The following is a 12,521-nucleotide window of genomic DNA, read 5'->3' as shown; positions in this document are numbered from 1 at the left end:
AGGACCGAGAACAACTCATCCGTATAATTTACCGCGCAAGATTGAATAATTTGCGTATGGAAAAAGAAAAAACAACCAAAAAAGAGATACAAGGGTTGTGGAAAAATTTAACAAATATCGAAGGAATGCCAAGAAAATTCTACACGCACCTATGATAAATTTATAGTTCAAACTCTGAGAAGCAGGAACTATGATTACATATTTAAAAGCGTTATGAATTTGCCTTCAGAAAGTGTCATAGAAATCAATCTTCTCAAATAAAATTTACTGCAATATTTTGTTATCAGAGATAAATTCTTTATCAAAGTGTAAACGGTTTGATACCAAAGTTTAAGAATCTCTTTCAACAACGACTGTCTTCTTAGGAGGTTTTAACACGTGGTCGGAAGCCAACAAAGTTGTTAAATCCTGTCGAAACCAGAATCTCAAGATTTCTGAATACATATAAAAGTAGGATGAGCCTATATATCTCAGGATAAATTTCACACGCGACATCCCGAATCTCGTTGTTCATAAAGCGAGCATTCGACGGATACCTTTGAAAGCTCAATTATAACAGCCATTTGTAAAACCCCTTACAGTATGGTAATTTCATCATTGAGGCCGGCATTTTTTTTTTTTTCAACAAATTACACAGCAAATGGTGGCTTATTTATGCTTTTCTTTATTTTCCTTTGACTCTTCCTAAACTCTCCCTGCTTCCACTCACTTCAGCTACTCTTCGAATAAGGAGTCGCGTAATGCTTTGGTTCACGGTTTCATTTTTTTTTTTTTTTTTTTTTTCTTCATTTCTTTTATTTTACTTTTCTTTTATGGAGAATATCGGCAACGCGGAACGAGGCGTAACTTCATCCGTTAACTCGATGAAAATTAGCAGCTGTATGCCATCGACCTTCCCCAAACCAGGACGTAGCCAAGTCCTCTTACAGCGCAGCTTTAACCGAAATTTCACTCGATTTAAGCCCCTCTGGGCACTCAGTCAGCGCTCGCTTGCCACGAAACGAGACTCTATTAGCTCAGGAATACCGAATACCGACCTGCCACTGGTTCCAGGATATCTGCAGACCGAGCAATCACCGAAATTGACTGTCTGCTTACCAGCCGCATATTTGTTCCAAATTTATTCGTGTTACGCACACTTTGTGACTTAAGACTCAGAATGATCGATAATAAATATTTTTCGTTTTCCTTAGCATAGAAAACCTATAACAAAGTGCACAGGTGATAACTCGTGAACCGCCGACTGCAGTGTCTATATATTCAGGCAGAAATTTATACGAAACTTCAAAAACAGAGCTATTATACTCAGGATGGACTCCAATAAACCAAGAGCAATGATTCAAAGTTGTTTACGCGATAAAAGCTAGCGATTTTTTGCTCTCCGAAGACTGAATAAAACCTCGGATCCCCGTTTTTCTCTATCACTTAATGTGTTCGTATAAACGATATAAATAAAAACGACTTTGTCAAGCTTCAATTCGGTTTCATTTCGACAACAATTTTGGTCAGTATCTAATTAACTTCACTTCGGAACTTTGCTTAATTACACAAATGCACGTGAAATTTGTCTAAATTACAAGGAAAATTTCGTGTGTCTGGTTTTCAGGGTATAGGGGATGGATTATATGCTGTGGAACAAGAGGTGCATAGATAATTTGATGGAGCATTACACCCCCATGGTGGTATAAGCTAGCAATTATTTATCGAACGTAAAGCCTGAGGCTAAAGGTCTGAGGAGCATTGATCAAAATACGATGTTATTAATCAGCACGCCTGCAGTGAAGTTTAGAGACTCAACTGAAACGTGTAGAAATGGAAAGAAAGATAAGTGGATTGAAAAATGAGACTCCACTATCATGTGTCGCAGAAATTGTGCAGCTCGGTTCAAAGCTCTCGAGGCGAATGAAAAGTTTTTCAAAAATAAATACCAGCAAAATACAGACTCGACTGGACTTCACCTCTGAATCTTGACTGCACTGGAATACTTGAAAAGGGTCATGTGGGAGCTGGAGAAGCGGCACTAGTTGCAGGGTACTAGAGTTGGCTTCAGATTCAGCTTCCGGAGGTGAGTACCATCGGTGTGCTTGAGACAGGTGAAGCAGGCTGCATTGTATTCACGTAAAATATTGACACTTGATCTCGTTTCGATGCTGCTTCTGCTGCTTCCAGTGCTTTGTGCAGTGCACGTTATAATCAAGTGAGGTACTCGAAATGCAGCGCGAATTCGTCCGCAGCTCATTTACTAATCACATCGATCCTGTAATGTCAACGTGAAGATACTTTCCAGGGTTTTGTAGTATTTAGTGAAAATTTACTGTTTTAAGTGGGAATTGAGACCGAATTTATAAACCGCATTCGGATACACGATCTGAACGAAAATAAGGAAACAGAAATTTGTATTTTAAAGATAAAACTTCTGGCTCTTAGGTGTCCATAAGATGTCAACGGAAACTTTTGCGAACCGGATAATCATTCGAAGTTTTGCGAATTCGAACTGATGATATTGGATGCAATGATCAATCCACATTGGCAGAGCTGGCAAGCAAGAAATTGCATTTGCACTTTGTAAATTTCTTTACAACAATTTATCAATCAACGCTTTCAACGGGGAATGAAATAAAATTTTGTCAAAAAAGTCTGTCCTTGAAGCGAGTAGACGGGAAATATATTACGGAACAAGGGGATGATGATCAGCGTTGTCAAGTGGCAGAATGCCATGACAAAAAGATACGATATTGAATTTTCAAATTCCTTACATATTTACTTGATACAGAATTTTTTCTCCTCACGATCTGATAGGCACGCGTATCAAATTCACGGTTTGCACGCATTCGTGAAATCGTCGAGATGAAATTTCTTTTCATCTCCATTTGATCCAATTTTTTCCCCCTCGTTCCATGTATTTTTCTTTTGTTTCGAATTATATATTTGAACGTGAGAGAGAGTAACTTGATGTTCAGGATAGAATTGCAAGGCATTCTATTTTTTTCACCGTTCACTGCTTTTCACTCTTCACCAAATTCCCGAAGTTTTGATCTTTCAGAGTTTTCCTTTGGCAACTTTTAACCCCCTTATCTCAAGCCATGTTACATAAGCAAGAGAACTTAGGAATGAAGACGGTAAGACAGTTGTTTGTACTCACCGTTTTGTTGCCCAAGTTCTTAACGCGGCAATTAAGATACGCGGTTTTTCCCAGAAGAGCTGTCACGTTTTTTGACGCCGCCTTGTCAAAATACGGACCAAGCCGCCCCGCGGCATTCTCTAAGGCGTTTTGCGAACTCTCCGAACTCCTCCCACTGCTTCCCTGTGCTCCTGAAGCTGCAAAAGCAAGCAAGAATAAACCTTTAACAAATTACATATAATACGAATCACACCTACAATCTGTGCTCCACATGTTCTACCCATAAACATCAAAAACAACTTTTCTAATCCATCATAAAATAAAAAAAAAAAACAGAACAAATAAATACATATGAATAAATTTATATTTATGCAGTTTAACCGTTCACCGTCGAAATACTGCAGAAAGTAAAATTTTGAAGGACCATCGTGAGGTTTTCTTGCGAAAACGAACCCATCCGATGCCTGCTTCATTCAGAGCTCGATCGGCAACTGCGCTCGCGTCTACGTCTACTCGGTCGGTAACTCGCCGCCGCGCATGCGCAGTAGAGACGCTCGCAATCCGCTTCGCCGAACGCCACAGCAGCGCTGCGCTCGCGAAGACGGCCGAGCGGATAACCTCGCGTCTGGCTTGCTTCTTGGTGCGCGTGTACGGTCCTTCAGCCATTTTTTTTTTTTTTTTTTATTGCAGGAAGATGCTGAGACCGCGTAACCACTTCGTAGGCTTATCCCTTGTAGCTAGATTCCTACGGAATCTTGGTCGACTTGGCAGCTCCAAGCTACTTTTCCGCATTACGGAGTTCACGGGTCACTGAGAGCCGAGGAAAATACCTCGCCATATTCTCTCATCTCTTTCACGCATGCGATTTATTCGCCGAAACTTGTACGACGTAACGGGTGTTCATTAGGTGGCTAAGTTCCTTGATGTAAATTGGTGAATCTTGTGAAGTTGATTCTCACTTCCATGACGCAATGAAAGGGAGGGTTACAATGAATTGGATAGCTCGAGGTTTAATCAAGAGGAAAAGGGTTACAATGAAAAATGAACGATGGATTTTATTCCGGTAATTTAATAAAAAATTGTTAACGGTTTGTCGTTTGGCAACAAAGATCTTTCGAAAAACACGACGTTGGAAATCAAACGTCGTCGTGTGAATTTTTTGGCATTCGATCGGATTGTCGTACGATTTGATATTGAGACGTAGATATGAGATTGTGGGACTCGTATACGAGTTATCAATATCTAAATAAAATGATGGGGTGTCTGAAATATTATTAGACAATAGCTTGAAGTGAATAGTCAATAATTAAAAAACAGTAAAAGGGTTTCAGTTATCTGAAATCCAATATTAGAAGTGCAATATCACGGAAATCGGTATTAGTAGCTTACACTTCTCTTCCACCGAGAACGATTGATATTGGATAGTTTAAACATATTTAACCTATTATTTGATGAATGATGTCTAGAAATTCTCCCATTAACACGAGATCACACCCAACTCTGTATCTAATACCGTTTTCCAGATATTCGAAAAGAAAAGTTTCAAAATCGACAAAAATCTAAAGACTTTGTTTTTCTGTTATTTCTCGGCAGTTAATTTTTTCCAACACATGCTTGGAAAGTTAGATTTCCAAGGCCTGTGAACCGTGTGTAAAATACTCGATTTCCTAACAGTGCGTTAAAGTGAAGCTTTATGTTAACACTGCAACTACTTTACTTCTTAAATCCAAACGAAAATGGGAAAAACGAAGTAGAACATACGGGATGACGGATAATTGGCAGTCACGTGATAAGTTTGATTCAAAATTCGAATACGCAAGAAAAGGACAGACTGAATCGAAGATCCTGAGATCCTTCAGTTTGGCAAGGAAGTTCTTGAATCATTATCGACGCCATTAGCATCCGGCCTGAGAACTACACCGAAGAATAATTACTGCATCAATGATTGCCTCAATATTAAAAGTAAACTAAATCGAAATAGAAAAGAAAATGATGCTTAAGAAATATGGCATTTATAAATGAAATTACATTCATATTTATTCGCGGAGTGACATCATGCCGTAAATAATGATTTTTAGGTCATTCAGATCATTTTTAATCTTGTAGTAAGTCGTCGATTGAAGTACGCAACGCTATCAGCGGAACCGTTTTACGTTATATTAGATACGATATCACAGACAGATTATAGCTCGTGCATCTTGCTGGTATAATAAGACACTCGTAATCTGAGTGGATATGCACGTTAATGCTTTTAAATGCAATTTGCGGGAATATTATCAAATGAAATTATTGAAAGTCGAATATTCACTTTTTGTGAAAAGCATTCCAATACAAGATAAATATACGAATGAGAGAATATAAATAACATCAAAAACTCTACCGCTGATAATTCGTTAATGATATGTTATACACGATAGCCTGTAACAGTCAATTGGCTGGAGACAAGGAAATTTAAATTTATTTATTACGCTATTTGTTAAAGAGTCAAACAATTGCCTGAAATAAAAATTAACTGATTTATATTTAGACAAATTTCCATCTCAATTTTAATTTGAATAATAGTGGATTCGTTAGCAAATAATCAAATGGATTTTATTAACTGCCTTGCACGTATTTGTAATAAAATAACAGTTGTAAAAAATATAATCCGTTACAAGCCTCCTTTCAAATTGTCTGATATCTAAGTATAAAGTCTTAGTAAAAAACGATGATGAAATAAAAAACAATCAGACTAAAAAACAAACGCGATTCACCTAGATCTGAATAATACTCAATTATAAAGTCTGGTTCGATATCATTCGTAGAAAAAAAAATAGGACAAGCGTTGTTCTTGCACTTCGTACCATCGCATTGATAAATCATAAATGGGAGAAATAATCCCGAAAAATAATGAGTGTAGAATAAAATGGGATAAGAAGAATAAATCAGAGTGCAAATGCAGCCTGCAGTTGCGGTGCTCCGGAGCACGTGCGCAAATTATCGTTAAAAAAGTTTTCGAGAAAATCGTCGATCGACTCTGTGCAGGCGAGTATATAATTTGATTTTCGAGTCGTGACTGAGGTACGTTTTCCGGAGCGAGCTGAGCAATTTCATACCGGCTGCAAGCCATCGAACGAGTCAATTAAAGTTAAAACGAGAACAGCGTGGCGTGATCTGGTTAAAATCTAAGATGGCTTCCGTTCCTCGTGCAGAAGAAATGATATTACGTATAATAATTATTATCACCGGTCGTTTTACCACGAAAATCGTAGAGACGTCGCCACCCTGTAGTTTTTGCTGAAATCTACCGATTTTTAATTCGCAAAGGATCATCGATCCCGCGATCCGCGACAGCATCATTTCGGTAAATTCCAGAGTGATGAGAGTGAAAAATTGGCAATAAAAACGGCGGAAACAGGGATAGAAAAGAAGCAACAGGAACAGCCAAGAGTACAGGATCCCGCTTTTAATCATGGGCGTTGAAATATCGGTTTGCGATTTTCATTTCGGCGGTAGTAGCGCGTCGACTTTTGCTCATATTGCAAAAGTCGTCGATATCGAACAGCTGGGTGAGTTCACGGTATACCGGGAAGAAAAATCCGCGATTTTGTGTTTTCACCTTTGAAATTCACGATTCTATGCTCTCCCGAACCGCGGGGCTATATATGTTGTTTGAAATATCAGAGCAAAGAAGTTATCTTTCGATCTAGTAGGTATACGGGAAGATCACAAGTAGAGCCGGAAGGTCGGAAGACGAGGGCGGAAGATGCTGCACCTGTTTTAAAATTCATATTTCTAACTTTTACTCAAACGTCGAGTAAACGACGAAGAACGATGGAGCGGAGTAGCAGGTAAATCTCGTAAAACGTATGTAAAACTAGCCACGCCTGGTCACCCGAGCGGAAAACGTGCTGCTGCGCTCGTTCATCTTCGATACCTTAACACTTCCGTTCGTCTTTCGCCGGACGAAACTTGCGCTTTAAGGGGGCGCATCTAGGTAGATGGCTAGAAGAGTAAGCGAATTTTGAGAATTTTTATCTGAAGAACTGTTGATCCGATTCCATCCGTTCCTTTTTTATTTTAAAGTTTATACTTTAAGGTATATTCAGTAATTTTTTCATCAAGATTTATACAGTCGTGGTTTTTTTACAGTGGCCGGTGTGAAGCGTGTTCCGTACTGACAGATTTTTCGGACAGTCAGTTGATCTGGAATTTTACGGGATTTTTTTAAATATAATATATTTAACCGTTCGGTTTTTTTTTTTTTTTTTTTTTTTTTTTTAAATTATCGAAACGGTTCACGACTTTAACGTTTATTTTCCGACATAAATTTAATACCTTTTCGTCATGTAATTTATACACTATATATTTCATACTTCAAATTTTCAGAAACGAGAATAAAAAGAAAATAGATTTTCAAGGTATTCTATTTGGATCTGCCCCCTTAACAAAGAAAAAGAAAATTGTTTTCGATAATTCGAGGAAAACAAAGGATTTTGCAACGTTAGAAATTTCGTTAAGAGATCAGATTTTTTTATAAGCTGTGCAAGTTTTTTTCATCCACTTTCTGTGAAATTCAAAACCCGAATTACTGTTTCAGACAAGTGATTCATCCGATGTAAGGAGAATTTCTTCAAAAACCGACTCAATTTTGATTACTTTATAATTATATTGCATATTTCTAAGCTTTTACTATACATTATAGTTACACAACGTTTATCAGATGTTTTCATCAAGTCTAACCATTCTTCTTACTACGTGTAACACATCTTTAAATATTCCTTTTCAATAATTTATCACGCAAGGATATTTCATTGTATGAAGTTAATTAGTAGACATTTTGTTATTGCTATAAAGTAAGAGACAACGCGTTGTTTCGATCCCTGGAATAGACTCGTTGCGCATGGATATAGCGAGTTATAAAAAAAATGATATCACGCACGTCAAAATCATAGTTCTCGCTACGCCGAAACGCTCGCCAAATTTCGACTCGACATTCTAAGGATATCTGAAATACAATTTACAACCACAAGGTACATTGAGAAGCATTTTAACAGACACCTGCCAGCTTGCTCGAGACATTCTTGGAATATTTATAAAAAGCGACTTTATAAGTTGCGGATAATTTTATCACGTCTTGCGTAGACGCTTGATCGGTTATTTTCAAAGTATCTCTTGAGAGGTTCTCGAGTCAGAAATGATCTCGGGCTATTGCAAAGACGTTATTCAAATATTTCCAAGCATTTGAAAAGTATTTCACGAGTCTCGGTTCATCCCTGGACCGTCTAATATCACCGTGTTTTCAATGGAATAGCGTCGTTATATGGTAGCAATTTTTATTCATGAGATTGTTGAACTTTTTCATGATAAACAAAATATTTTCAAATCATTCAATAGAGGTTTCAACTTTGATAAAGTTGAACATCCACATCCGAACGAAGCTTCCATTTCCAAAGGACCTTCAAGAGATTTTCAAGACCTTTAGAGGACCTTCTGGAGATTCCAACCCTCGTGCGTGTGAATTTTCTCTAAAAAAACATGTCTAACAGGAAGAAAAATCCTGCCTCCTGCACAAAATTTTCTCACTGTACGATCAAAGCACGATAACCGTACAACTTGAGATGATGATAATTTCCACCAACATCTCAAGAGGGTTTGAGAATTGTAATCAAGAATATGAGAAGGAGACCAAGTCCTGCGAAAGAATGGAATTCAATCATCAACTGTGAGGCAAACAAAAAGGTTCAACAATCGATCAACGCTATTTTTCCAGGCTGCAAAGGAAGGCTTCGACTGTTCCAAAGGCCTCTCAAGTCGTCTCGAAAGGAAAGTGCTATGTGTGTACGATATTCTATATACACAAAGACTCTGCCACGTGCCGAGCTTTTACCTCGATAAATAAGCTGACCAAGGAATCGTATATCATCGTACAGACTTACGTAGTGACCGCCCTCCCGTTTACGGCATATCACGGCACATGCACGATGCACACGTAAATCTCTTTGGGTAAGAAACGGCAACACACCCTGCCAACACTCTATAACTTATCCTTTGTTGAGATTTATTAAAGCGTTGATTCTCCGGCGAGAAAGCAATCGGATTAATTTTCACCACCACTTTCATTCCGCCCGCCATTCATCACCTTCGAGCAGACGCTGTTGGTACTAATCAGCTGTGAGATGAAAAGGAGTAAAAAAAAAAAAAAAGAAAAATGGAAGAAAACACGCGAGGAGTGAAGTGGCCAATTCACGAAAACCTAACCTAACCTCACCCGAGAAAAACGTTAAAACTATCACAATCGTAACACACGTTTGACTTTTGAAGTAGTCGTTTGATATATTTTTTTTTTTTCTAGGTTATTCGTGCTTCCAGCGCTGAGAAAAAAACAACTCAGAGATTTTCTGACACAAAAACTTACTCTTCATCAGCGTGATTAGTATAAAGCATAAAATATTTGTATAGAAAAATAAATAAGCTGGTAAAAAAATTCGTTTGCTCGTGTATCTCGAGTGCTTTGTGAATTCAAAAAAAGGGTGACTAAGTTCAAAGTTGAGTTTTGCTTGGCTGTAAAATTTGAAAGTAATTTTTGTTCTATTTGCATTTTTGTTTCGCGGATCCGAATGAGGACAGCAGAAAAAGATCAGCTTTCAATGTTGGTTTCACAATTAATTGTCAATCTACGATGAATACTGAGATATTCGGAAATAGTGTTAAGACTTTGCTCGGGTTGAATTATACTTGCAATTTAATCGATGTGCAATTCTCGCTTAATTCATTCTTTCCATCTCATTCACTAAACGGATTAAAATTAAAACTTCTCTTTGGGCAATTTTTCCACGTCCAATTCCGCGTCAAGTCTCGTAAGTTTTTACAGAAACGTTGAATTTTGTTGTTCTTTGTTTTTATGAGCATGATTGTGGTTGATTTGAAAGAAAAAAATTCTGCATCAGACCGCGTGTTCCCGTTCCTATAACCAGAAATTCTAGTCAACTGTAACTTTTGTCAAAAGTAAATAGATAAAAATTTTTAGCAGATAAAAAGAAAGTGTCAAAGATGGAAAAAAAAAAAAAAAAAAAAAAAAATCGGTCAAGATTAACGACAGAGTTTTCTCGCTCGTTGAAAAGATGAGGAAGAATTCTAAGACATCCGAGTTCTCGATTGCTCGACGCATTTCGAGGCTCGTGAAAATGAGGAAAATAATGGCGGAAGAGTAACGATCTGAGGAATCCGGATCCCTGAAAAATGAATAACTTCGGATTCCATATCTCACCCGCGATTTCGGTGAGCGTAGTTGGTGTGCAATACATAACGAATAATTCAGGGGATTCGGAGGGCGCCATATATTCGCCTCATTGTCTGCAGCTGCGAGATGATGCGTAGCGCGGAATCCATCCGAGACGTCCTTTCACTCCTTAATTAAAGGTATACCCTCGCGTACCTGTCCAGAAATCCGAAGCTTTATCCTCGACTCTCGAGGGCACGAAATTTTCCCGCGTCAATCCCACACTGCACTTCTCTCCCATTCTTCCGGAGATTGAGCGGAAGGCACAAACGCACTAACAAGAAAGCTCCGTACTTTCGGGCAAAATCCAACGAGCATCTAGACGATCTGACAAGTCGAGTGAAAAAATAACGATTCGATCAGTGTGACGAATTCTGGAACATGCGATGCGCAACAGTTTCGAAGGTGAATTTGAGCTGGAAGGAGGGGGGGGGGGGGGGGGGGGGAGGGCGCAACTGTAATTGTAACGAAAGAAAATAAAAATGATTTTCAAACGTCAGAGAGTAAAACAAATTGTTGAAAATTCTTTTATTTCAAATTTTAAGGGTACCCCGTTTACCTATCAACAAAAAAACTTCGATACTTATTTATCAGCGTGAATAAGACAAAAACAAGGTTTATAAGTGACAAATAAATAATTTTCGTTATTAGTTGATGTATAGAAAAAAAAAAAAAAAAAAAAAAAAAAAAAATTATTATTTTGCTAACCTGTGTTATAGATCTAATAAAAAGATCGTATAATCTACAGCGTCCTCTAACCTAACCTAACCTAACCTAACCTAATCCAACCATCAGGTCCTTCATTTGTCAAGGAACATGAGACGACCTGTCGTTGGAATCAATCTGATCAATGATTTCGTGAATTTTTTTTTTTTACATCAATAATTACCAACCTATTAAAAATATGTTATATGAAATGATAGATTTGTTGATGACAAAAAAAAAAAAAAAATACGCCTTGACGAAATTGTATTTCACATATCTGAAATCTGATACACGTGTTTTTTTTCTAGTTCTTAATACATCCTCTGAGTGAGAGAAAGAGAGAGCTTTTGAAAGAAAAATTAAATCCTTTTGGAACTAGATTCTTTGCTTTTCTTTCTTTGATCAAAAATTTCTAAAACTTCCTAGCCTGAAAAATACCCCCAAGTTGGATTAATTACACTGATTAATTCCGGGTATGATCGCGAATATTTTTTCAGTACAAAGAGTTTCGCAATGAAAACATTTTCATGTGTATTCTCAAAGACATTTGTTAAATTTTCAGGAGTTTTCTTCTTCACTTGATTCGTTGTGGGGTGGAGAAAAAAAACCAGCCCCAAGCACGGCATATTTTGGCGAACCGACGGTAAAAAACTCACAATATTCGTTACGGATGATATATCAAAGGATCTTGTCGCATTAGCATTCAACTTCGTATTGCTATGCGGGCAATGAAAGCTTTTCAGAAGGTTTCGCCTCGTACAAGAAGTCAGCTGATTTCTCACGGGTATAAGAATGTCACACAGGTTAAAAGTATTTTGCTAGCGGATGTACGTTGAGGATCAGCTTTGCAGAGGGGGTGAGTTTTCTTTTCAGTATTTTTGAAACCATCCCAAGGATGTTATGAATAACTTCTCGTCCATGAAATATACGTTAGGACGAACGTTTGAAGTTTTTTTTTTTATTCTTTTCTTCTTTTTTTTTTGCGAATAATATATATATATATATATTTGAAGAAATGCTCGGTCGTTTTGCAATTATAATTATAGCCAGCAGCCCCTATTTTGGAATTTTGGGAGGGTGGTTGAAACGCATCAAAAACGAGTAGAGAATCCTGGGATTTCAATCCCAGACGATTCATCGGATCTTCGTTGAATATTAATAACTTTTTTATTTTTCAGTTTCATGCTCGACGGTTTCCGCCGAGAGGCGTACAGTAAACGTGAAATCACGTGAAATTTCTCTGTCGCTTTAGGCTTACACCGTGATATCGATGAGTATAATTCAGGTCCAGGTACTTACGTCAAAGGAGAAATATCGTTTGTTTCGTTCGTCGTATGAATTGGTTACATGTATATATACTAAGTACGCGGATTGGCTGGGAATTTAATTACTTCGTTTCACGATCTACGTTCAGCGGAGGTAGTTGAGCAATCA

The 12,521-nt window shown here is 37.7% G+C and overlaps 1 protein-coding gene across 2 annotated transcripts in view; it reads right to left on the bottom strand.

Moving 5' to 3' along the window:
* The window catches only part of LOC124411697 (protein turtle homolog A-like), a 130,024-nt gene that overhangs the window by 103,711 nt on the left and 13,792 nt on the right, over positions 1–12,521 (bottom strand). For both annotated transcript variants that reach the window (XM_046890977.1, XM_046890976.1), the window contains exon 2: positions 3,143–3,318. Coding sequence is in view for 1 of the 2 variants with exons in the window: in XM_046890976.1 (XP_046746932.1) it covers positions 3,143–3,318 (176 nt within the window). In the remaining variant the exon portion in view is untranslated. The remainder of the gene's footprint in view (positions 1–3,142; positions 3,319–12,521) is intronic.

This window comes from Diprion similis, chromosome 10, assembly GCF_021155765.1.
Source record: "Diprion similis isolate iyDipSimi1 chromosome 10, iyDipSimi1.1, whole genome shotgun sequence".
Taxonomy (NCBI): domain Eukaryota; kingdom Metazoa; phylum Arthropoda; class Insecta; order Hymenoptera; family Diprionidae; genus Diprion; species Diprion similis.
This window is presented reverse-complemented; position numbering and strand designations above follow the sequence as displayed.